At 48.3% G+C, this 26,109-nt stretch overlaps 1 protein-coding gene across 2 annotated transcripts in view; it reads right to left on the bottom strand.

Annotated features, from left to right (window-relative positions):
- LOC119954549 (leucine-rich repeat-containing protein 37A-like) overlaps window positions 1-24,744 on the bottom strand; it is a 296,342-nt gene extending 271,598 nt beyond the window's left edge. The window contains exon 1 of one of the 2 annotated variants that reach the window (XM_038779877.1): window positions 22,406-24,744. In XM_038779877.1, the coding sequence (XP_038635805.1) occupies window positions 22,406-22,623 (218 nt within the window). In that variant the 5' untranslated portion in view covers window positions 22,624-24,744. The remainder of the gene's footprint in view (window positions 1-22,405) is intronic. The other variant, XM_038779878.1, reaches the window with a different exon arrangement.
- Between the last annotated feature and the right edge of the window lie 1,365 nt (window positions 24,745-26,109).

The raw sequence follows: 26,109 nt of genomic DNA, 5'->3' as shown, positions 1-26,109 counted from the left end.
ACCGACCCACTTTAAGCCCTCACTTTTACCCAATCCCTGTAACACAATAACCCCGCCTAACCTTTTTACACACCAAGGGCAATTTAGCACGTCCAATCCACCTAACCTGCACGTCTTTGGACTGTGGGAAGAAACCGGAGCACCTGGAGGAAACCCACGCAGACACGGGGAGAACGTGCAGACTCTGCAGACAATGACCCAGCGAGGAAGTAAGCCTGGGACCCTGGCGCTGTGAAGCCACAGTGCTAACCACTGTGCTACCGTGCTGCCCAAGGTGTGGGGCTGTTGTAGAATAGAGATTGGGTGTTGAGTTCATTGATACCACAGTCGAACAGGGCTTTCAGGCACAGCTCAGCCAGAACAGGATCAGTCTGCTGCCTCTTTTCTTCACCTCCTCCCCATTCCAGCTGCTTGCAGGATCTCTGGTGGCAAGGGTTCTGTCCTCACGGTGACCAGGTTGTGAAGGATATAGGAGGTGGCCAAGAATTGGGACACACACTCTAACAAGTACGGTAGAGCTCCTCCAGAGTGGCCCAAACAGTGACACCATCGCTCATCAACCCATTATGATGTTTCACATGGCACCATAGCTCTTATTGTACATGAAGTGCACCCTTCTCCAGATCCTCCGAGACTGTGTTAGGGAACTGGAGCTGGAGCTAGATGAACTTCGGATCATCCGGGAGGCAGAGGGGGCAACAGAGAAGAGTTACAGGGACGTAGCCACACCTAAGGTACAGGACAAGAGTAGCTGGTGTAGCCACCTGGGGTGGCCACGTGCTGATTACAAAATGGACACTTGCAGAGAATGAAGGGAAAATTGGACAATGCTGAGAAAGCAAGCCAATGCAGGGTTTGTCTGTGGATTGGAGTTTGCAGCTCCCAGACAAGACCGATACTGCAAAGCCATTAGCATACTAATGAGCTATCTCCGGGGACAAAAGAGAAACATTTAAGCAAACGATACCAAAGCAGACACCCCGGCCGGCGCCAGTGGAGACTAAAATAAAAGCAGGCCAACGGTCACCTAGGGCCTGCCCAGCGATCAGGCAGCAACCCCTTTATTGCAGAAAATCAATACCAATAATTAGGATATGGTCCAATTAATTGGGGCCAAGTTCAAGGCCCGCCCAAAAGCACGCGAAGCCCCTTTGGGGTATAAGAGGAAGCCCCCAAGCAAGAATCGTTCTTCTTGGCCTTGGCTCTCAGCAGCGAGAGACCTGCCTAGCAGCTGCACCAGACAAGTAAGTCCAAAGTCAACGCACGCTACGAGATAGACGCTCCTAGCTACTATTCTGTACAAGTTCGATGCCAGCAGCCTCAGAACCGGACAACGGCCATTGTTCCTCTGACTGAGTGGGCACCCGAAGCTAAGTATAGGCTTTTAATAGGAGTGATAGTTTAGTCTGTAGAGTTTGTGCATGAGTATAATTGACTGTGTGTAAATAAATGAGTATTGATTTTGAACTTACTAACTGGTGTATCGAGTCTTTGATCAGTATTCGGTTTTGAACCTCATGGCGGTATCGAAAAGATACCTGGCGACTCTTGAGCAAGCATAATTAGAATTAAGGACGGCGGCCATATTAACCGCAATAAACAGAGTCAATTAAGGAGAGAGCATAACAAGCAACACTGGGTTACAGTCAGGGGAAGGAAAATGAATGGGCAGACAGTGCAAGGATCCCTCGTGGCCGTTTCCCTTCAAAACAAGTATACCATTTTGGATGCTGTTGGGGGGGATGACCTACCGGGAGAAGGCCCTAGCGGCCAGGTCTCTGACGCTGATTCTGGCTCTGTGGCTCAGAAGGGAAGTGGGGAGAATAGAAAAGCAATAGTGATATGAGACTCAATGGTTAGGGGAATGGATAGGAGATTCTGTGGTCATGATTGAGACTCCCGGACCGGAAAGTATGTTATCTCCCGGGTGCCAGGGCCAGGGATGTCTCGGATCGAGTCTACAGGATTCTTAAGGGGGAGGGGGAGCAACCAGAATTTGTGGTGCACATAGGCACCAACGACAAAGCTAAGAAAAGGGATGAGGATCTAAAAAGTGATTTTAGGGAGTTAGGTTGGAAGCTAAAGAGCAGGACAAGCAGAGTAGTGATCTCAGGATTGTGACCAGTGCCACGTGCAAATGAGGCAAGGAACAGAGAGCCAGTTCAGCTGAACACGTGGCTACAGGGCTGGTGCAGGAGGGAAGGTTTCAGATATGTGGATCATTGGGATATCTTCTGGGGAAGGTGGGAATGGTACATGAAGGACGGATTGCACCTAAACTGGAGGGGCACCAATATCCTGGGTGGGAGGTTTGCTAGAGCTCTTCAGAAGGGTTTAAACTAGTTTGGCAGGGGGATGGGAACCAGAGCTATGGATCAGAGGATAGGGTAGCTGTTGAACAGGCAGCAATAGTATGCAGCAAATCTATGAGGAAGGATAGACAGTTGATAGGGCAAAGCTGCACTCAGTAGAATGGGTTAAAGTGTGTCTGTTTCAATGCAAGGAGTGTCAGGAGTAAGGGAGATGAACTTAGAGCATGGATCAGTACGGAGACATGGATTTCACAGGGGTAGGAATGGTTGTTAGATGTTCTGGGGATTAGATGTTTTCAGAAGAATAGGGAGGGAGGTAAAAGAGGAGGGGGAGTGGCACTGTTAATTAGGAAGTGCACCACAGCTACAGAAAAAGGAGGTAGTTGAGGAGGGTTTGTATACTGAGTCAGTATGGGTGGAAGTCAGAAACAAGAAAGGAGCAGTCACTTTATTGGGAGTTTTTGAGAGACCCCCCAATAGCAGCAGAGATATAGAGGAACAGATTGGGCGGCAGATCTTGGAAAAGTGCAGAAGTAACAGAGTTGTTGTCATGGGTGACTTCAACTTCCCTAATATTGACTGGAACTTCCTTAGTGCAAATGGTTTGGATGGAGCAGATTTTGTCAGGTGTGTACAGGAAGGATTCCTGACTCAATATGTAGATAGGCCGACTAGGGGGTGGCCATATTGGACTTGGTGCTCTGCAAAGAACCAGGCCAGATGTCAGATGTCTCGGTGGGAGAGCATTTCAGTGACAGTGATCACAACTCCTTGACCTTTACCATAGTCATGGAGAGGGATAGGGACACACAGTATGGGAAGGTATTTAATTAGGGGAGGAGAAATTAGACAGGAGCTAAGGAACATAAAGTGGGAACAATTGTTCTTGGGGAAATGCACAACAATAATGTGGGGATTGTTTAAGGAGCACTTGCTGCGAATCCTGAATAGTTTTGTCCCACTAAGACAAGGAAGGAATGGTAAGGTGAAGCAGCCTTGGATGACAAGAGAAGTGGAGCTTCTAGGCAAGAGGAAGAAGGAAGCTTACATAAGGTTGAGGAAGCAAGGATCTGACTCAGCTCTAGAGGGTTTACAAGGTAGCCAGGAAGGAACTCAAAAATGGACTGAGGAGAGCTAGAAGGGGTCATCAAAAAGCCCTGGCGGGAAGGATTAGGAAAAACCCCAAGGTGTTCTACACTTCTGTGAGCAATAAGAGGATGATCAGAGTGAGAGTAGGTCCGATCAGGGATAATGGAGGGAACTTGTGCCTCGAGTCTGAGGAGATGGGGCAGGCCCTAAATGAATACTTTGCTTCAGTATTCACTAGAGAGTGGGACCTCGTTGCCCATGAGAACAGTGTGAACCAGGTTAATAGACTCGAACAGGTTGATATTAAGGAGGAGGATGTGCTGGAAATTTTAAAAAGCATCAGGATAGATAAGTCCCCTGGGCCTGACAGAAAATACCCAAGGTTACTATGGGGAGCGAGGGAGGAGATTGCTGCGCCATTGGCGATGATCTTTGCGTCCTCACTCTCCACTGAAGTAGTACCGGATGATTGGAGGGAGGCAAATGTTGTTTCCCTGTTCAAGAAAGGGAATAGGGAAATCCCTGGGAATTACAGACCCATCAGTCTTACGTCTGTGGTGAGCAAAATATTGGAAAGGATTCTGAGAGATAGGATTTATGAATATTTAGAAAAACATAGTTTGATTAAAGATAGTCAGCATGGCTTTGTGAAGAGCAGGTCATGCCTCACAAGCCTCAATGAATTCTTTGAGGATGTGACGAGACACATTGATGAAGGTCGGGCAGTGGATGTGGTATATATGGATTTCAGTAAGGCCTTTGATAAGGTTCCCCATGGTAGGCTCATTCAGAAAGTTAGGGGGCATGGGATACAGGGAAATTTGGCTATCTGGATACAGAATTGGCTGGCCGAAAGAAGACGAGTGGTAGTGGATGGAAATTATTCCGCCTGGAGGTCGGTGACCAATGGTGTCCCGGAAGGATCTGTTCTGGGACCTCTGCTCTTTGTGGTTTTTGTAATGGGGGAGCGTTTTGGAGGTAGTGACCACAATTCTCTGACTTTCACTTTAGTAATGGAGAGGGATAGGTGCGAGCAACAGGGCAAGGTTTATAATTGGGGGAAGGGTAAATACAATGCTGTCAGACAAGAATTGAAGTGCAGAAGTTGGGAACATAGGCTGTCAGGGAAGGACACAAGTGAAATGTGGAACTTGTTCAAGGATCAGGTACTGCGTGTCTTTGATATGTATGTCCCTGTCAGGCAGGGAAGAGATGGTCGAGTGAGGGAACCATGGTTGACAAGAGAGGTTGAATGTCTTGTTAAGAGGAAGAAGGAGACTTATGTAAGGCTGAAGAAACAAGGTTCAGACAGTGCGCTGGAGGGATACAAGATAGCCAGGAGGGAACTGAAGAAAGGGATTAGGAGAGCTAAGAGAGGGCATGAAAAATCTTTGGCGGGTAGGATCAAGGAAAACCCCAAGGCCTTTTACACATACGTGAGAAATATGAGAATGACTAGAGTGAGAGTAGGTCCGATTAAGGACAGTAGCGGGAGATTGTGTATTGAGTCTGAAGAGATAGGAGAGGTCTTGAACAAGTATTTTTCTTCAGTATTTACAAATGAGAGGGGCCATATTGTTGGAGAGGACAGCGTGAAGCAGACTGATAAGCTTGAGGAGATACTTGTCAGGAAGGAAGATGTGTTGCGCGTTTTGAAAAACTTGAGGATAGACAAGTCCCCCGGGCCTGACGGGATATATCCAAGGATTCTCTGGGAAGCAAGAAATGAAATTGCAGAGCCGTTGGCAATGATCTTTTCGTCCTCGCTGTCAACAGGGGTGGTACCAGAGGATTGGAGAGTGGCGAATGTCGTGCCCCTGTTCAAAAAAGGGAATAGGGATAACCCTGGGAATTACAGGCCAGTTAGTCTTACTTCGGTGGTAGGCAAAGTAATGGAAAGGGTACTGAGGGATAGGATTTCTGAGCATCTGGAAAGGCATTGCTTGATTAGGGATAGTCAGCACGGATTTGTGAGGGGTAGGTCTTGCCTTACAAGTCTTATTGAATTCTTTGAGGAGGTGACCAAGCATGTGGATGAAGGTAAAGCAGTGGATGTAGTGTACATGGATTTTAGTAAGGCATTTGATAAGGTTCCCCATGGTAGGCTTATGCAGAAAGTAAGGAGGCATGGGATAGTGGGAAATTTGGCCAGTTGGATAACAAACTGGCTAACCGATAGAAGACAGAGAGTTGTGGTGGATGGCAAATATTCAGCCTGGAGCCCAGTTATTAGTGGCGTACCGCAGGGATCAGTTCTGGGTCCTCTGCTGTTTGTGATTTTCATTAACGACTTGGATGAGGGAGTTGAAGGGTGGGTCAGTAAATTTGCAGATGATACGAAGATTGGTGGAGTTGTGGATAGTGAGGAGGGCTGTTGTCGGCTTCAAAGAGACATAGATAGAATGCAGAGCTGGGCTGAGAAGTGGCAGATGGAGTTTAACCCTGACAAGTGTGAGGTTGTCCATTTTGGAAGGACAAATCTGAATGCGGAATACAGGGTTAATGGTAGGGTTCTTGGCAATGTGGAGGAGCAGAGAGATCTTGGGGTCTATGTTCATTGTTCTTTGAAAGTTGCCACTCAAGTGGATAGAGCTGTGAAGAAGGCCTATGGTGTGCTAGCGTTCATTAGCAGAGGGATTGAATTTAAGAGCCGTGAGGTGATGATGCAGCTGTACAAAACCTTGGTCAGGCCACATTTGGAGTACTGTGTGCAGTTCTGGTCACCTCATTTTAGGAAGGATGTGGAAGCTTTGGAAAAGGTGCAAAGGAGATTTACCAGGATGTTGCCTGGAATGGAGAGTAGGTCATACGAGGAAAGATTGAGGGTGTTAGGCCTTTTCTCATTAGAACGGAGAAGGATGAGGGGCGACTTGATAGAGGTTTATAAGATGATCAGGGGAATAGATAGAGTAGACAGTCAGAGACTTTTTCCCCGGGTGGAACACACCATTACAAGGGGACATAAATTTAAGATAAATGGTGGAAGATATAGAGGGGATGTCAGAGGTAGGTTCTTTACCCAGAGAGTAGTGGGGGCATGGAATGCACTGCCTGTGGTAGTAGTTGAGTCGGAAAATTTATGGACCTTCAAGCGGCTATTGGATAGGTACTTGGATTAGGGTAGAATAAGGGAGTGTAGGTTAACTTCTTAAGGGCAGCACGGTAGCATTGTGGATAGCACAATTGCTTCACAGCTCCAGGGTCCCAAGTTCGATTTCGACTTGGGACACTGTCTGTGTGGAGTCTGCACATCCTCCCCGTGACTGCGTGGGTTTCCTCCGGGTACTCCGGTTTCCTCCCACAGTCCAAAGATGTGCAGATTGGGTGGATTGGCCATGACAAATTGTCCAAAATTCTATGATTAACCTAGGACAAAAGTTCGGCGCAACATCGTGGGCCGAAGGGCCTGTTCTGTGCTGTATTTCTCTATAAATGACTTGGATGAGGAAGGGTGGGTTTGCCGATGACACACAGGTTGGGGGAGTTGTAGATAGTGTTGAGGGTTGTTGCAGGTTACAACAGGACATTGACAGGATGCAGAGCTGGGCTGCGAAATGGCAGATGGAGTTCAACCTTGATAAATGTGAAGTGATTCATTTGGGAAGGTCGAATTTGAATGCAGAATACAGGGTTAAAGGCAGGATTCTTGGAAGTGTGAAGGAACAGAGGGATCTTGGGGTCCACGTACATAGATCCCTCAAAGTTGCCACCCAGGTTGATAGAGTTGTTTAGAAGGCGTATGGTGTGTTGGCTTTCATTAACAGGGGGATTGAGTTTAAGCGCGGCGAGGTTTTTCTGCAGCTTTATAAAACTCTAGTTAGACCACACTTGGAATATTGTGTCTAGTTCTGGTCGCCTCATTATAGGAAGGATGTGGATGCTTTGGAAAGGGGACAGAGGAGATTTACCAGGATGCTGCCTGGACTGGAGGGCGTGTCTTATGAAGAAAGTTTGAGGGAGCTAGGGCTTTTCTCACTGGAGCGAAGAAGGCAGAGAGGTGACTTGATAGAGGTGTACAAGATGAGGACAGGCATGGATAGAGTGGATAGCCAGAGACTTTTCCCTAGGGCGGAAATGGCTGTCACGAGGGGACATAATTTTAAGGTGCTTGGAGGAAGGTATGGGGAGCTGTTAGAGGTAGGTTCTTTACACTGAGAGTGGTGGGTGTGTGGAATGCACTGTCAGCAGAGGTGGTGGAGTCAGAATCATGAGGGATATTTAAGCGACTCTGAGACAGGCACATGGACAGTAGTAAATTGAAGTGGTGTAGGTTAGGTTGATCTTAGATTAGGATAAATGGTCGGAAAAACATTGTGGGCTGAAGGGACTGTACTGTGCTGTACTGTTCTATGTTCTATGTTCTATGTGCTGGCACATGGTTGGGTTACAGAGCAGAGCCATGTACCAGATGTAAAGCAGCTAGCTGTGGTCTCGAAGAATAAACTCTCTTGTTTAAGTGTTAGCTGAAAGTCTGAGGGAAAAGCAGACTTGTGCAAAATGAAAGTTTCATGACTATGAGTAGTATAGCAGGCATTCACCAACATAGTATGCTGAGCATGGTCGCACACTATATTCCGTGAGTGGAACCTTTTGTAATTTTAGTAAAATGCAATGCCGACAAAGCCATGTGCATGCAATTGATGGCACTCTACCATGGGTATGCCCACTATCCTGACAAAGTCATGTGCTTCTCTCTACTCTTAACACAGAATGAACCCACCTCTCCTGGCATTAGGAGCACCCGAGATGTCACTGATGCAGCTGATGACTGCAAACTGGGAAATGCTACAGATATTGTCTTCTCCAGCTTGGAAAGCCTGTCACAAATAAATTTGGCCACACTCACCATCATAGCGATTGGCAGTGTCCTTTGCTCTGCTCTAAGGCTAGAGGTCTGCTTGCAAGAGGTGGAAGGGTTCTATGAGCATCCCCGTGATAAAACAGAGTGAACGCTCACACTGCTCCTGGCTTAGGTAAAAATTGTTCCAAAAGTAGCACCCAAAGAGTAAAGTCTCTTGTTGTGAGCCCTCTTACCTGCTACCTTTGCTCTCTCTCCCTCTCCTGTTGAAGCCCACAGGGAAAGCAACGATAGCACACATAACTAAGAGCCAGTAGTCTGACTAGAACGTTTGGAGTCACAGGGGCTTCTCAAATTACAGTACCACTTGCCCTCACCTTCGCAAATTTTACCATCTCTTCCACCTACCAAGCACATTCATAAACTCAAACAAAGCCTGTAGTTCTGAAGAAAGGCCTTTGGCCTGAAATGTTAACTCTGTTTCTCTCTTCACTGATGCTGCCAGACCTGCAGAGTATTTCCAACATTTTTTATTTCTTATTTTAGATGTCTAATATCCATAGTATTTTGCTTTTGTTCTCTTAATATCCAGCCTAGTTCCTTTGCCAATCATCTTAAATCTGTCTTCTGAGTACTGCAGTGGGAACAGTTTCTCCCTACCTCATCTATCAAAACTGCTCACAGTTTAGAACACCTCTACTTAATCGGCCCATAACATTCCTTGCTCTCAGTATTTCATGTCTCTTTACGTAAATGAAATACTTCCTCTCTGGTACAATTTCAGTAAATCTATTTGCACTTTCGCCAACGCCTAAAGAGTGGTGCCCAGAGTTAGGCAAAATATTCGGGCTGAATATATGATGAAAAACATTCCTTTAACTATGGAGAAGAGGGCAGCACGGAGGTGTAGTGGTTAACACTGCTGCCTCACGGTGCCGAGGTCCCAGGTTCAATCCCGGTTCTGGGTCACTGCCCTTGTGGAGTTTACACATTCTCCCCGTGTTTGTGTGGGTTTCGGTCCCACAACCCAAAGATGTGCAGGGTAGGTGGATTGGCCACGCTAAATTGCCCCTTAATTGGAAAAAATATAATTGGGTCCTCTAAATTTAGAATGAAAAAAAATGGAGAAGAAAGTGGGAAGTGAGATGGAGAAAAACACAGTTTAATGGATTGTACCCAGAAGGAGACCATAAAAGATCTGTTTTTAACAAGTTCAAAGTCATGTGAACGAATCAATGACAACTCTGGGTTTGTGAGAGACTATTGCAGTGAAACATTTAAAAATCTTGCAAAGAAATTAAGGATGTACCAACAAAAGAATCTTACTAAAATAATTTAATCCAATTTAGTATAAACCTTGAATGCCTGACTATCTGAGCTTATTAATGTAATCCGTGAGTGCTTTTGACACTGAGTTAGGGATGCCATGAGAACAAATATACTAATTGCCAATGGCAAAATGCATTTTAGAACCCGAAATCGTAATACCATGAGATGACAGCAATCATTATATGACTGAACTTGATGTGTTCAATGAAAATGATAGTCTTTTGTGCTGATGAGGCATAATTCAATGTGCAAACCAATGCTAAGCACAACTTTAAAAGTGTCAACTCAAGGAATGAGGAAAGGATTTAAACAAATCTACCACAGAGCAGTGCTCAAGAACATTTCAACTGAGGGCATACCACTGAGCAACTTACGAACATACGAACCGGGAGCAGGAGTACGCCACTCAGCCCCTTGAACCTGTTGTGCCATTCAATAAAATCATGGCTGATCTGACTAAAATCTCAAGATAACAATCCTGCCTACCAAGGTAACCTTTTAGCCCTTTGTTAATCAACCATCTATCTAGCTCTGTCTTAAAAATTTTCAACGATTCTGCTTCCACTGCCTTTTGAGGAAGAGTCCCACTGACTCATGACCCCCTCAGGATTATTACACCTCAGGATCTTAAAGGTTTCAATCAAGTCACCTCTTGCTCTTCTAAACTCTAGTGGACACAAACCTAACCTCTTCAACCTTTCCTCACAAGACAAACCAACCATTCTTGGTTATTAGGCCAGCAGACCTTCTCTGAACTGCTTCTAATGCATCTTTCCATTAAATAAGGAGACCAATACTGCACAAAATACTCCAAATGTGGTCTCACCAATGCCCTGGACAACTGAAGTATAACCTCACTACTTTTGTATTCAATTCTCCTCACATGAATGAAAACATTATATTAGCTTTCCTCATTACTTGCTGTACCTGCATTCTAGCCTTTTGTGATTCATGTGTTAGGTCATCCAGATTTCTCTGCACCCTCAAAGTTTACAATCTCTCACCATTGGGATAAATATGTAATTTGGACATTCTGAATTCTCCTTCTGTGTACCTGAATAGGTGCAGGAATGTGGCGACTAGGGGCTTTTCACAGTAACTTCATTGCAGTGTTAATGTAAGCCTACTTGTGACAATAAAGATTATATGCTTCTTTTTCATCCTTCCTGCCAAAATGGATAATTTAACATTTTCCCACAACATAATTCATTTGTCAGATTTTTGCTCACTCACTTAATCTATGTCACTATGTAGCTTCCTTATGTCCTCTTCACAATTTTCTTCCCTACCCATCTTTTATTGTCATCAAATTTCACCACCATACCTTCAGTCCCATCTGGTAAATGCAAGAATGATGTTCCCGATTCGACTTCCGGGCGGCGAGCGAGGAGGTCGCAGGGAGAGGGGCTCCCGCAAGCGCCAGACAAGAACAACCCCCCCCCCCCCCCCCCCCCCCCCCGACAGGCCGGACGGCGGAGGAGGAGAAGCGGAGCGCCGGCAGAGGAGCGGCAGCGGAGCGGCAGCTGAGGAGCGACAGCGACGGCAGAGGAGCGGCAGCGGAGCGGCAGCGAAGGAGCGACAGCGACGGCAGAGGAGCGGTGACGGCGGCGGCAGAGGAGAGGCAGCGACAGGGGGGCCCAGCAGCAGCAGGTCCAACCCCTCTCCCTCCCCACCCCCCTCCCCCACGCGGGCCAGGAGCGGTGCGGCGGCGGCAGCGGCCCCTCTTCTCTTCCCCCCCCACGCGGGCCAGGAGCGGTGCGGCGGCGGCCCCTCTTCTCTTCCCCCCCCCCCCCCCCCCCCCCGCGGGCCAGGACCGGTGCGGCGGCAGCGGCCCCTCTTCTCTTCCCCCCCCCCCCCCCACGCGGGCCAGGAGCGGTGCGGCGGCGGCGGCCCCTCTTCTCTTCCCCCCCCCCCCCACGGGCCAGGAGCGGTGCGGCGGCGGCGGCCCCTCTTCTCCCTCCCCCCCCCCCCCCTCCCAACCAGCAGCGGACCCCCCCCCCCCTCCCAACCAGCAGCGGACCCCCCCCCCCCTCCCAACCAGCAGCGGGACCACCCCCCCTCCCAACCAGCAGCGGGGACACCCCCCCCCCCCCCAGCCAGCAGCGGGGACACCCCCCCCCCCCCCCAGCCAGCAGCGGGGACACCCCCCCCCCAAACCGGCAGCGACCACCGGCCCACTCGCCCCTCCCCCCCCAACTGCAGTGACCACCACGTGGCAAGGACAAAGAGACAAAGGGACTCTCTCTCTCTCTCTCCTGGTTGAGTGGGGAGAGAAGACAAAAGAAAAAAGAGACTTGTATTTCTGTTCTTTTTTTTTTTAAAAAAAACCCAAAAGAAAACTGGTAAAGAGAAAAGGGGTAAAGGAAAGAAGGGGGGGAAATAAATTAAAAAAAAAAAATATATATATATATATATATATATAGATATATAATAATAAATAAAATAAAAATAGGGTGCGGAAAAGGGGGAAAAGAAGAACAAGGAGAGAAGAAAAGATGAAGGGGAAGGGGGAGAAAAAAATGCCAGAAGGGAGCCAAGAGAAAGGGGGCACCGGAAGTAGACGGGGCAAAGGGCAAGCCAGCTCGGGCGAACGAGTCAACACGCGAAGCGGCGGGAAGGATGTTTCGCCACATCCAGAAGAGCTGGACGGGCGGGCAACCTCTCCCCTGGGGTTAGAGGGGGGCGTGAATTGGAAGGAAGCCTTTGCCGAGGTGGTGAGGGAGCAGCTGCAGGCAATCAAGGCTGAGTTAAAAGCAGACGCAGAGGCCGCAGCACAGGCAGCAGTGACCAGGGCCATGTCAGGGGTGCAGCAGGTTCTGACCAGATTGGAGAAGAAAGTGGATGCCCAAGGGAAGATACTGGAAGCCCAGGGGGCAACCATTAAAGAGCTGGAGAAGGCAGCGATTGACGTGAGCGACCGGGTCATATCCCTGGAGAGGGGAATGGTGAAACTGAGTGCAACACAGGGGAGCCTGAAGGGCAGGGTAGACGACCAGGAGATCAGCTCGAGAAGGCAAAATATTAAGATAGTGGGCCTGCCAGAGGGGATAGAGGGTAGAAATCCCACAACATTCGTGGCTGCGCTGCTGGGCTCCTTAGTGGGGCGGGAAACTTTTCCCACCCCACCGGAAATGGACAGAGCTCATCGGTCACTGCGCCCGAAGCCCAAGGAAGGGGAAAAACCGAGAGCAGTTATAGCCAGACTGCACCGGTACCGGGATAGGGAGACAATCCTGCGCTGGGCCAAGGAGAATAGAGCCTGCAATTGGGACGGGCAAGCCATCCGAATCTACGAGGATTTTGGAGCGGACATAGCTAAGAGACGGGCGGAGTTCAACAGAGCGAAAGCAGCTCTCTATAAGAACAAAGTACGTTTTGGTATGCTGTACCCAGCAAAACTCTGGGTCACATACCAACACAAGGAATATTTCTTTACAGCCCCTGCCGAGGCGAATAGATTCGTCGAGGAGCACGGGCTGGAAAAACGCCATGGGAAGTAGGGACGAGGGGCCCATGGCAAGGAGATACGTCATGCCGACGGGGGGGTGGGGAGGGGCGAGGCAAAGCCAGCCCCCTCCCCCCTGGCAGGAACACCCAGAACGAAAAACAACCCAACGCCCAAGGGCCCGCCCCAGGTGGGAGGCCAGGCCCCGGCACGAGGGAACGGGAGTACTGGAGAGGGGAGAGGGGAAGCGGGACAGCAACCTCCGAGAGGGGAGCCACCGTGCTAGCAGGAAAGCTAGCGAAGGGGGCGCGCAACAGAGCAGGGCCGCAGCGCACCCCCAACAGGGGGGAAGGCGCCAGTCAGGGGAGGGGGGGATCACCCATCAAAGGTGGGAGAGCAAATGGGGACAGGAATGGGGGAGAGAGGGGCAATGGAGGGGTATACAGGGGTATCCCCGAAAGGGATAGAGCGGGGGGGGGGGGCACTCGGGGGGCGAGGGACCAGGGAGGGGAAATGCAGGGACGAAGGGACAAAAGAGGCCAGAAAGGGAATAGGGCCACAAAGTGCCACAGACAAGGGCTCGAAACAGGGAACTGCTGCAAGCACCCACCCAGTACGGTCTGTGGGTGAAGGGGCCCCCCGGAGTGCAGGGGACTACCCGCGTGGCGGACACACAGTGGACGGCCATGGCGGGTGTCCCCGGGACAAGGGGGAACCCCGGAGCGCAGGGAACCGACCGCATGGGGAGAGCAGTGATAGTGGACATCCTGGACAGCCCCCTAACAAAGGGAAACCCCAGAGGGCAGGGGCGCGTCCACCGGACAAATATGGTTAACCCCACAGGAGCAAGGGGGCAGAAGCCCCCCACCAGAATAGTCACCTGGAACGTAAGGGGACTTAACGGCCCAGTGAAGAGATCTAGAGTCCTCACCCACCTTAGAAACATGAGGGCCGACATAGTCTTCCTCCAAGAGACGCACTTGAGGGAGCAGGACCAACTGCGGGTAAGAAAGGGCTGGGTGGGACAAACCTATCATTCCTGTTATGGGGCAAGAGCCAGGGGGGTGGCGATCCTGATTGGCAAAAGGACAATGTTTAGGGCGACAAAGACGGTTACGGACCCAGGGGGACGGTATGTCATGGTCAGCGGGGCCCTGGATGGGGCGCCGGTAGTTCTAGTTAACGTGTACGCGCCCAACTGGGACGACACGAGCTTCATCCAAAAGACCATGGCAGAAATCCCAGACATAGCGACGCACCGACTAATCATGGGGGGGGACTTCAACTGTGTACAGGACCCAACGACGGACAGATCAAACCCCAGAACGGGGAAAACCTCAAACATGGCAAGGGAACTCAGTCACTATATGGAGCAGATGGGAGCAGTAGACCCCTGGAGATTCGCCCACCCGGGGGAGAAAGAATTCTCTTTCTTCTCCCCAGTACACAACGTGTACACCAGAATTGACTTCTTTGTGGTGGGGAAAACGGTGCTTCCAGAGATAGACAAGGTGGAATACTCTGCAATTGTGATATCAGACCACGCTCCACACTACATGGATGTGCGGCTAGAGACGGGAAGGGCCCAGCGCCCCAAATGGAGGTTGGACGGTGCCTTACTAGCTGACAAGGCCCTCAGCGAAAGGATAGCGCAGGCCATAGCGGAGTACACTGAGATCAACCAAAACGGGGAGGTCTCACCCTCCACGTTCTGGGAAGCGCTTAAGGCCGTACTAAGAGGGGAAATCATAGCCTACAAAGCGCAAAGAGGTAGGGAGGAAAGGGTGGCTAGGCAGAAGCTGGTCGACTCCATACTGGAGGTAGACCATAAATACTCCGAGGCCCCAACTGTAGAACTCCTGGCGGAGAGAAAAGAATTACAAAGGAACTTTGACCTGCTCTCCACCAGGAAAGCAGTACACCAACTCCGCCAGGCACGCGGGGCCCTATACGAACACGGAGACAAAGCCAGCCGCCTGTTGGCCCACCAGCTGAGAAAGCAGGCAGCCAGCAGAGAAATTGCACAAATCAGAGATACCAGAGGCACGTTGGAAACAGAACCAGAGAGGATTAACAAAACCTTCAAGGCCTTCTACCAAGAGCTGTACACCTCAGAGCCCCCAACGGGGAAGGCTGGGATGAACCGGTTTCTTGACGGACTGGACATACCAGTTGTGGGAGAGGGCAGAAAACGGGATCTGGAAGCACCACTAGCACTGGGAGAGATCATGGAGAGCATTAGCTCCATGCAGGCGGGGAAGGCGCCGGGACCGGACGGATTCCTGGCGGACTTCTACAAAAAATTTGCGACAGCGCTGGCCCCGCACCTGCGGGAGATGTTCACAGACTCGCTAGCTAGGGGCACGTTGCCACCCACGTTAGCACAGGCCTCAATCTCGCTGATACCTAAGAAAGACAAAGACCCAACGGAATGTGGGTCATACAGACCCATATCTCTGCTGAATGCAGACGCCAAAATACTGGCCAAAATCCTAGCCAAAAGGCTTGAAGACTGTGTACCTGAGGTGGTCACAGAGGACCAGACGGGCTTTGTCAAAGGTAGACAGCTTACCGCGAACATCAGGCGCCTGCTGAACGTGATAATGACCCCCTCCGGGGAGAGAACACAAGAGGTGATCGTCTCCCTGGACGCAGAAAAGGCCTTCGACAGAGTCGAGTGGAAATACCTCATAGAGGTACTGGAGCGGTTCGGGCTTGGAACAGGGTTCACCGCTTGGGTAAAGCTCCTGTACAACGCTCCCATGGCGAGTGTACAGACCAACAATACCAACTCCCAATACTTCCAGCTGCACAGGGGCACCAGACAAGGATGCCCACTGTCCCCGCTGCTGTTCGCACTAGCAATTGAACCGCTAGCAATCGCGCTCAGGGCAGCAAAAAATTGGAGGGGGATCCGAAGGGGAGGTAAAGAGCACAGAGTCTCACTCTATGCGGATGATCTGCTCCTCTATATCTCGGACCCACAAAGCAGCATGGACGGAATCATCGCGCTCCTGAAAGAGTTTGGAGCCTTCTCGGGCTACAAACTCAACATGAGCAAAAGTGAGATCTTCCCAGTGCACCCGCAAGGGGGGGGGGGGGGGGGGGCAGCACTAAAGGGGCTGCCGTTCAAACAAGCCCGACATAAATTCCGCTACCTGGGGACCCAAATAGCCCATGACTGGAAAGGGATCCACAAATGGAACCTCACCAGCCTGACGGAGGAAGTTAAAAAGGACCTGCAAAGATGGAACACACTCCCGCTCTCCCTCGCGGGGAGAGTTCAGACGATCAAAATGAACGTACTGCCCAGGTTCCTCTTCCTGTTTAGATCCATTCCGATCTACATCCCCAAGGCCTTTTTCAAAGCGCTGGACAAACTCATCATGGCGTTCGTATGGGGGGGTAAAAATGCTAGGATCCCAAAGAAGGTCTTACAAAAAACAAAAACCAGGGGAGGGTTAGCCCTCCCGATTCTACAATTCTACCACTGGGCAGCAACAGCCGAGCGAGTAAGGGGATGGATCCAGGAGCCAGAAGCTGAGTGGGTGCGTGCGGAGGAGGCCTCCTGCATGGGAACCTCCCTCCGGGCCCTCGCCACGGCAGCACTCCCATCCCCACCCAAAAAACACTCCAGCAGCCCAGTGGTGACAGCCACCCTCCAATCCTGGAACCAACTGCGGAAACAACTTGGCCTGACCAAAATGTCGAACAGGGCTCCCATCTGCAACAACCATAGGTTCACACCAGCACTGACTGACGCCACCTTCAAAAGGTGGAGGCAGGACGGGGGAACACTGACAGTCAGGGACCTATACACGGACGACAGGATCGCAACACTGGACGAACTGACAGAGAAATTTCAGCTAGCTGGGGGGAACGAGCTACGGTACCTGCAGCTCAAAAACTTCCTACGAAAGGAGACAAGGACGTACCCACAACCGCCACGACAGACACTACTGGAAGACCTACTGGACGCAAGTATCCTAGAGAAAGGGAACTGTAGTGACATGTATGACCGACTGGTAGATAGGGACGACACCGTACTGGACGCAACAAGGAGGAAATGGGAGGACGACCTGGGGATGGAGATAGGGTGGGGACTCTGGAGCGAAGCACTGCATAGGGTCAACTCCACCTCCACGTGCGCAAGGCTCAGCCTGACGCAACTAAAAGTGGTACATAGAGCCCACTTAACAAGAACCCGTATGAGTAGGTTCTTCCCGGAGGTGGAAGACAGATGTGAACGGTGCCAAAGAGGCCCGGCCAACCACGCCCACATGTTCTGGTCTTGCCCCAGACTCGTGGAGTACTGGACAGCCTTCTTCGAGGTTATGTCCAAAGTGGTGGGAGTGAGGGTGGAGCCATGCCTGATAGTGGCGGTCTTCGGGGTTTCAGAACAGCCAGATCTATTCCTGGGGAGGAGGGCGGACGCCCTTGCCTTTGCCTCCCTGATCGCCCGCCGTAGAATCCTGTTTGGCTGGCGGTCAGCAGCACCGCCCAGAGCTGCGGACTGGCTGTCCGACCTCTCGGAATCTCTCCAAATGGAGAAAATCAAATTTGCCATCCGAGGGTCGGACGACGGCTTCCACAGAACGTGGGAGCCATTCATGCAACTGTTCCGGGACCTATTTGTGGCCAATGTACAAGAGGAAGAATAGTCGGGGGAAGGTAGCGGGAGGGGAGGGGGGCTACAGGTTCGTTACGGGGGTTCGATGGCTAGCTAAGGCCCAAAACCAAACTAAATAAACATGTTGAGGGGGGGGGGGGGGGGGGGGGGGCGCAGTTACTACTACGAAGATGCTTACCTGTAAATATGTATGTTAATTTTTGCGTGTTTGTTTTTTTTTTCTCTCCTAACAATTTTTAATTTGTTCAATATAAAATATGAAAACTGAATAAAAACATTTATAAAAAAAAAAGAATGATGTTCCCGACGGTGGGTGTGTCCAGAACCAGGGGTCACAGTCTGAGATATGGGTAGACCATTTAAGACAGAGATGAAGAGATATTTCTTCACCCAGAGAGTGATGACCTGTGGAATTTGTTACCACAGGAAGTAGTTGAGGCCAAAGCATTGTATGTTTTCAAGAAGCAGTTAAATATTGCACTTTGGGCAAAGGGAATCAAATATGGGAGGAAAGCGGGAATAGGCTATTGAGTTGGATAATCAGCCATGATCATAATGAATGACGGAACAAGCTCGATGGGGCAAATGGCCTCCTCCTGTTCCTATTTTTCTATGGTTTATCCAAATCATTTATATAAATTGTAAATAATTGAGGCCCCAGCACTGATCCCTCTGGCACATCACTTGTTGTATCCTGCCAACCAGAAAAATACCAATTTGTCACAACTTGCTGTTTTCTGTTAGCTAGCCAATCTTCAATTCATGCCAATATGTTATCCCCTACACCATGAGCTTTAATTTCTGCAATAGCCTTTGATGTGGATTCTTATCAAATACCTTCTGAAAATCTAAGTATAGTATATCCACCAGTTCCCCTTAATCCACGACACCTGTGATACCTTCAAAGAGCTTCAATAAATTGGTTAAAAATGATTAAACCATGTTGACTCTGTCTGCCTCTAATTTTTCCTGGTTACCTGCTATAACATCGTTAATAACTGCTTCTAGCATTTTCCTACGACAGATGTTAGGCAAATGCAATGTTAGCATTCATGTCGAGAGGGCTAGAATACAAGAGTAGGGATGTACGTCTGAGGCTGTATATTGCTCTGGTCAGACCCCATTTGGAGTATTGTGAACAGTTTTGGGCCCCATATCTAAGGAAGGATGTGCTGGCCTTGGAAAGGGTCCAGAGGAGGTTCACAAAAATGATATCTGGAATGAGGAGTCTGTCATATGAGGAACGGTTGAGGACTCTGGGTCTGTACTCGTTGGAGTTCAGAAGGATGAGGGGGGATCTTATTGAAACTTACAGGATACTGCAAGAGGATGTTTCCATTCGTAGGAAAAACTAGAACCAGAGGGCATAATCACAGACTAAAGGGACTATCCTTTAAAACAGAGATGGGGAGAAATTTCTTCAGTCAGAGGTTAGGCAAATGCAATGTTAGCATTCATGTCGAGAGGGCTAGAATACAAGAGTAGGGATGTACGTCTGAGGCTGTATACGGCTCTGGTCAGACTCCATTTGGAGTATTGTGAGCAGTTTTGGGCCCGTATCGAAGGAAGGAATCTATGGAATTATTTGCCGCAGAAGGCTGTGGAGGACAAATCACTGACTGTCTTTAAAGACATAGATCTTGACTAATAAGGGGATCAAGAGTTATGGAGAGAAGGCAGAAGAATGGGGAAGAGAAAAATATCAGCCATGATTGAATGGCGGAGCAGACTTGATGGGCTGAGTGGACTAATTCTGCTCCAATGTGTTATGTCTTATGGTCTAACTGGTTGGTCGTACAGTAAACATACATGAAGAGCTAGTAAGTGTAGATAAATAAAAGGAATCTTGACAAATCCATATTAAAAACATGAAACAAGCAAAAGAAACAAGGTGTGTAGAAAGAATATTTATAGCACCTTTTGCAAACTCAAGATATCTCAAAGCATTTTGCTGCTAATTAAACATGTATGAAGTGTAATCACTGTTTTAAGAGAGAAAAACATGACACTCAATTTCATAGATTATCACAGAATTTACAGTGCAGAAGGAGGCCATTCGGCCCATCGAGTCTGCACCGGCTCTTGGAAAGAGCACCCTACCCAAGGTCAATACCTCCACCCTATACCCATAACCCAGAAACGCCACCCAACACTAAGGGCAATTTTGGACACTAAGGGAAATTTATCATGGCCAATCCACCTAACCTGCACATCTTTGGACTGTGGGAGGAAACTGGAGCACCCGGAGGAAACCCACGCACACACGGGGAGGATGTGCAAACTCCTCACAGACAGTGACACAAGCCAGAATCGAACCTGGGACCCTGGAGGTGTGAAGCAATTGTGCTATCCACAATGCTCCCATGCTGCTCCAATTTGTAAACAGAAAAGTCTCACAAACAGCAATCAGATATATAACAAAACAATCATTTTGGCCAGAACACCTCGGCAAACCTATTGATCTTGAAACAGCAAAACCTTTAATTTAGGAGCACAGAAATAGCCTCAGTTTAATGTTTCATTAGAAAAATGGCATCTCTTAACAATGCGGCACTTTACTGCATTAAAATATGTTCAACTCTCTGGAATGGGACTTGACCTTCTGACTAAGGGGGCAAGAGTGCTACCATTGAGCCAAAACAGATACCCATGTAGGGGAAAGACAAAGAAAGCTATGGAAAAGAATATAGAAAACCAAAAAATATATACAGAAAACAATGAAATGACCATAACATAACAGTTCTTCCAGTACAACAGGCAAATGATCAAATGAGAATCTCTCCATGATATTCAACGGCATTACCATCGCTGAATCCCCCGACCATCAACATTCTGGGGGCCACCATTGACCAAATGTTTAACTGGACCAGCCATATAAATGCTGTGACTACAGAGGTAGGGCAGACACTGGGAATTCTGCAGCAAGTAAGTCACCTCCTTACTCCACAAAACCTATTCACCATTGCTTAGGCACAACTCAGAAATGTGATGGACTACTCCACACTTGCCTTACATGTGTGCAGCGCCAACCAGCAAGAAGATCAAGACCAGCCAAAAATAAGACAGCCTGTCTGATTGGTTTACCAATTTAAACATTCAGTTCATGCACCACCGGTGCTCAGCGGCAGCAGTTTGTACCATCCACACAATGCAGAGCAACTCACTAAGCCTCCTTCAGCAGCACCCTTCAATCCTACAACGTCTACCACCTCAAAGAATTAAGGCAGAAAATGCATGCAGATACCACCACCTGCAAGTTTTCTCCAAGTCACACATCACCCTGACTTGGAACTGTAAAGCCAGTCAGTCCTTCACTATGGCTGGACGAAAACTGTAATTTCCTCCCTCAGAGCTGTTACGGTGTATCTACATCACATGGGTTGTAGTGAATCAGGAAGGCGGCTAACCACCAACTTCTCAAGGGCAACAAATGATGGCCTTGCCAGTACACATATCCAATGAACGATAAAAAAAGGGAAAAGATACAAATGGAGCTGAAAGTAGGGAAATATTTGAAACAATTCCAATAATCAATTGAGAGACAGGCTACATAGCATCAGACTTTTTCTAAATTTAATGGATTTGGCATTGCTTGCAATGTTTGAAGAAACATTTTTAAGTGCTGATAACACAAATGAAGATAGGGACGCTCCACTGGAGTGAAAATCTGTCAAAATCCTTTAGACTTGAAAATTGTCCAGATAATTCTGCTATTTAAGAACAGTGAGTGGGAGGAACCAGGCAATTATGAAGCAGTTAGCCTAATGCCTGCTCTAGGGAAATTGCTATAGTCTACAATGGACAGTTGACTGAATAGCTGATCAAAAGCCAGCATGGATCTGTAAAGTGTATATCATCCTTGATGAACCTAATTGATCTTTTTGAAGAGATTGATAATGGAATGGACAGGGAATGCCTATGTTGGTTATTGAAATAGACTTCCAGACAGCATCGATTAGAGGAATAGTATAACAGAAAATGTAGATCTCAAATATTATTTTAAGTTTAACCTCACAAACAGAAATGAAAAATTTATATAATACATTAAATGATCACAGAACATTGTCCCAAAGTGCATTGCAGTAAATAAAGTACTTTGAAGTGTCATCAATAATGTAATGCAGCAAATGTGGCAGCCAATTTGTGGAGAGCAGGGATCCGCAGGTGATTATGGCTAGATAATCTGCTAATTCATGGATGACACTGTTTAAAAAATGTGAAAGGACCTCATTAAGGACCTAAGTGATTAATATTTGAGATGGACCTCTGGATAGGGTAATGGTGGCAAAATCTCAAGACATTGATAGGAGGGTATGGCTATTAGGGTCAAATATCATGTTTTCATCTGAACTTACTCTTGTAAGCAAAAAGGATAGAAAGAAACAAAGATGTGCACTGCAAATGCAAATGTGCTGACACGACTTTCAAGCCACAGTATATTTTTCAGCAGGTAGAAATTAATATTTACAAACTAATTGGTGAACTGAAACTCAGCCTATGTTGTGAGGCACCTCATCAAATGGTAAGTTCAAAAGACATCTTACTTACAGATTTATGTTTGAACACTAAAATATAGCAATGTTTCAATAGAATTTCTTTCGTTATTTGGATCTAGCAAATGTTGGTCCAATGGTCAAACCAGTATTATTAATGAGTTCAAACTGCTCTTGCATCCTGCCACGAAATCAGTAGGCAACTTTTTAAAATCTAAGTAATACTCATTCCTAGGACACACAAATTATGTAAATAATAATCCACAGAAATACTGACACTGCATGTTGTTTACTTGTTCTGATACTTACAGAGTGTTGAATATGTATGATGACCCTCTGATAAATGGCACATTATCCAGCTGATGCCATTTCCCAGCTCCAATACAAGAAAGCAGCCAAGAGGTACAGGTGCACAAAATGGGGCAGGAGGCATTTTGGAACTCGGTGTTCTCTGTGGCGGTCTGCATTAGACCAATATAAAGATGTCTATACAGCAGCAGTACCACTATGACATGGGCCACTGCCATATTTTATACACTAATTGGTGAACCCACACCTGGGCTACCGGGCCACTTGGTGCCCGATGCCCAGAAATTTGATGTCCAGAATGTAGATGGAAGAACTTACAACAGGATGCCTGGAGTCTGAGCTTAAATAAGGTGCTGGATCTGGCACCCAGTAAAGGATTTCCAAATCTTAAAGCAGTATGGTGGTGCTTCCTCTGTGCCCAGGTAAAGCCACCTGCTGGCTGAGGCTCGAGACGTTGGGCCCGATGGGAGTGGCCACCTGGGGCGACAGAGCCACAAAAGGGAGGCCTTGACGCCTCGGAGATCGGAGGGCCTGAGTCTCGGTGAGCGAGCCCAGGCCTCCCCGTCCGTGTCTGGGAAGATCGGCCCCTCCTTGACACCCGTGTTGATCGCTCACACCGAGGCCTGACCGGAGGATTTCAACCCCGTAGGCCCCGATGCCGCCAACACCATTGATGCCATGTCCCCCCCAAGTCACTCTCCGGCGCTGCTCCGATTGATGTCCACCCGGTTACCAGATGGCGGTTGCTAGGCAGAGCGTTCCATCCCATTGTGACACGGCCGCCTTGTACCCTGCGTCAACCTTACAGTGCAGGAGAGCTCACAAACCAAGCGGCGCTGAAACTGAGTCAACGGGCTTTGGGTGCGGGGAGAAAGAACCTCAATCCCCATCCTTAACCCGACTCAAGGGACTGCCTCAATATGCCCCCTCCACCGCTCAAGAGATGGTCGCTTTTCATCGCGTGCACACGTCCATCTCTTCAAGCAGTTGAATGAAGCTACCATGCAATTGGACATGCCGCCATTTACAGAAACCGCTGGTATACTGAGGAAACATTTTCTTTCACCAGGTTTGATAATTCATTTGATGAGTCCATGATAATTCATAAGGCTTAACTTTAAAAAAAATAAAGATAACATCCCCCAGCAGCGTGTTTCTCGCCACCATTCCCTGGCGGTGGGATTCTATCTTCCTGCCACTTGTTAATAGTAATTCCCATCAAAGCCAGGGAACCCATTGGCAGGGTGCGCTGCCAGCTGGAAAAGAGAATCCCAAGGTCCAGAGAAGAATTCCAGCCAACATAATCTGTAGGGAGCCCCTGTGTACATAGCAACTCCACTATTCTCCTTTAACATGTCTCATTTCCTCCAAACCAAAGATGTCCTTTAACATGTCTCATTTCCTCCAAACCAAAGATGTGGCTATGGGTACCTGCATGGGTCCCAGTTTTGCCTGCCTCTTTATGGGGTATGTGGAACATTCCTTATTCCAGTTCAACTCTAGCCCCAGTCCTCAACTCTTTTATCAGTACATCAACGACTGTTTCGGTGCTGCTTCATGTTCCCGTCTGAACCTGGAAAAATGTATTAATTTCACTTCCAATTTCCACCCCTCTATCACCTTCACATGGTCCATCTCCGACACTTCCCTTCCTTGATCTTTCTATTGACTGTCCACTATCCATATCCATTAATCCCACATCTCCTCAACTACAGCTCCTCACTCCCCATGTCCGTAAGTATTCCATCTCATTCTCCCAGCTCCTTTGGCTCCATCACATCTGTTCCGATTATTTCCAAAACACGCAGTCATATCCACAGAAACCAAGAGGAAAGAGTGCTGCTGACAGGTCTGCATTCCTCCTTAATCGTGGTTTACAATCCACTGTGGTCAACAATCTCTCAACCGTGTCCGACCCATCTCCCACACCTCTGCTCTCACCCCCTCCCATAACCAGGCTAGTATCCCCCGGTCTTGTATTTCACTCCACCAGCCTCCTCATTCAAAGAATCATCCTTCACCAACTTCAGTATGATGCCGCCATCAAACACATCTTCCCTCACTCCACGTCAGCATTTCACAGGGACCGTTCTCTCCAGGATACCCTAGTCCACTTTTCCATCACCCCAACACTCACCCTCAACCCACAGCACCTTCCCATGCAATCACAGAAGGTATAACACCTACCCCTTTACCACCTCCCTGTTCACCATCCCAGGGCCTAAACACTCCAAGTGAGACAGCACTTCACGTGCACCTCCTTCAATCTGGTCTATTGCATTTGCTGCTCCCAATACAGTCTACTCTACATTGGAGAGACTAAACACAGACCGGGTGACCACTTTGCAGAATACCTCTGGCCATCTGCAAGCAGGACCCAGACCTTCTTGTCATTATCATTTCAACTCACCATCCTGCTCTATGTCCACATGTCCGTCTTTGGCCTACTGCAATATTCCAGTGGAGCCCAGCCTAAACTGAAGTACGTTACAACATTGAATTCAACAATTTCAGACTGAACTCTCTACCTCCACCTTCTCTCCATTTTTATTTCTCATAATTTATTTTCATTTCTTCCATTTATGTTTTTCCCTCACCATTGTTCCCCTCCCCACTTGGGCCATCTGTTCCTAGTTGTCCTTCGACACACTGCTCACCTTTGTTCTGCTATTCACACATTCTAATCTCTTTATGTGCTACTATCAGCACCCTTCTTAGCCTTAATCACCCCCATTTACATTAATTTTATCTTTCTGTCCACATCTTTGTCAATCTCCACCTATCGTTGGCCCCCTACCCAGCCCCAACAGTATAAACTTATAATAAAAGCAAATTACTGCGGATGCTGAAACCAAAAGAGAAAATGCTGGAAAATCTCAGCAGGTCTGACAGCATCTCTAGGGAGAGAAAAGAGTCAACGTTTCGAGTCCAGGTGACCCTTGGTCAAAGCTAAGACATAGAAAGGGGGAGATATTTATACTGTGGGGTGAGGGAATGAAAGGGGAGTCATATCCACAGAAACCAAGGGAAAAGAGTGCCAATAACCACAGAAATCAAGGGAAAGGAGTGCTAATGGCAGTCCCCAGAGACGTGAAAGACCAAACAGCAGAGAAACTAAATCAGAGAGGTAAGCTGTGACAGATGTGTGGGGTGAGGGGGGAAGCAAAGGAACAAAAGGCAAGGAGAGGGGATATATATTAAGAAATAAATAAAATGTAAAAGACAGTTAAGTGAAATGGAATGAAAACAAAGGGGTCGAGGTGGGGTACAGCTAATCATCTGAAGTTGTTGAAATCGATGTTGAGACCGGAAGGCTGTAGCATGCTTAACCGAAGAGATGCTGTTCCTCCAGTTTGGTTTGAGCTTCACTGGAACATTGCAGCAGGCTAAGGACAGACATGTGGGCATGAGAACAAGGTCTTGTGTTAAAATGCTAAACAGAAGCATTGCTTGATCATGCCAACAGCTTGTGCATTGATGAATAATGGACAGGAATTGGGGAGAATAGATTTAAATGAATTGGCAGAAGTATTAGCGGGAAAGGGAGAATATTTTCACCAAAAGTAATTTTTGTCACCAAAGTCCAGATGACCATAGGCTGCTTTCCCTTTTGAGGGGGAGAGCTGACTGGTGATGATTTAACCTGAAGATCACCACAGCTCAGGCGAGGGGCAAGGTTGAGAAGGCGGAGCCATCATGAATAA

Source organism: Scyliorhinus canicula, chromosome 19 (assembly GCF_902713615.1).
Source record: "Scyliorhinus canicula chromosome 19, sScyCan1.1, whole genome shotgun sequence".
NCBI classification, from domain to species: Eukaryota; Metazoa; Chordata; class Chondrichthyes; order Carcharhiniformes; family Scyliorhinidae; genus Scyliorhinus; species Scyliorhinus canicula.
The sequence above is the reverse complement of the archived record's forward strand: the minus strand, read 5'-3'. Positions and strand labels throughout refer to the sequence as shown.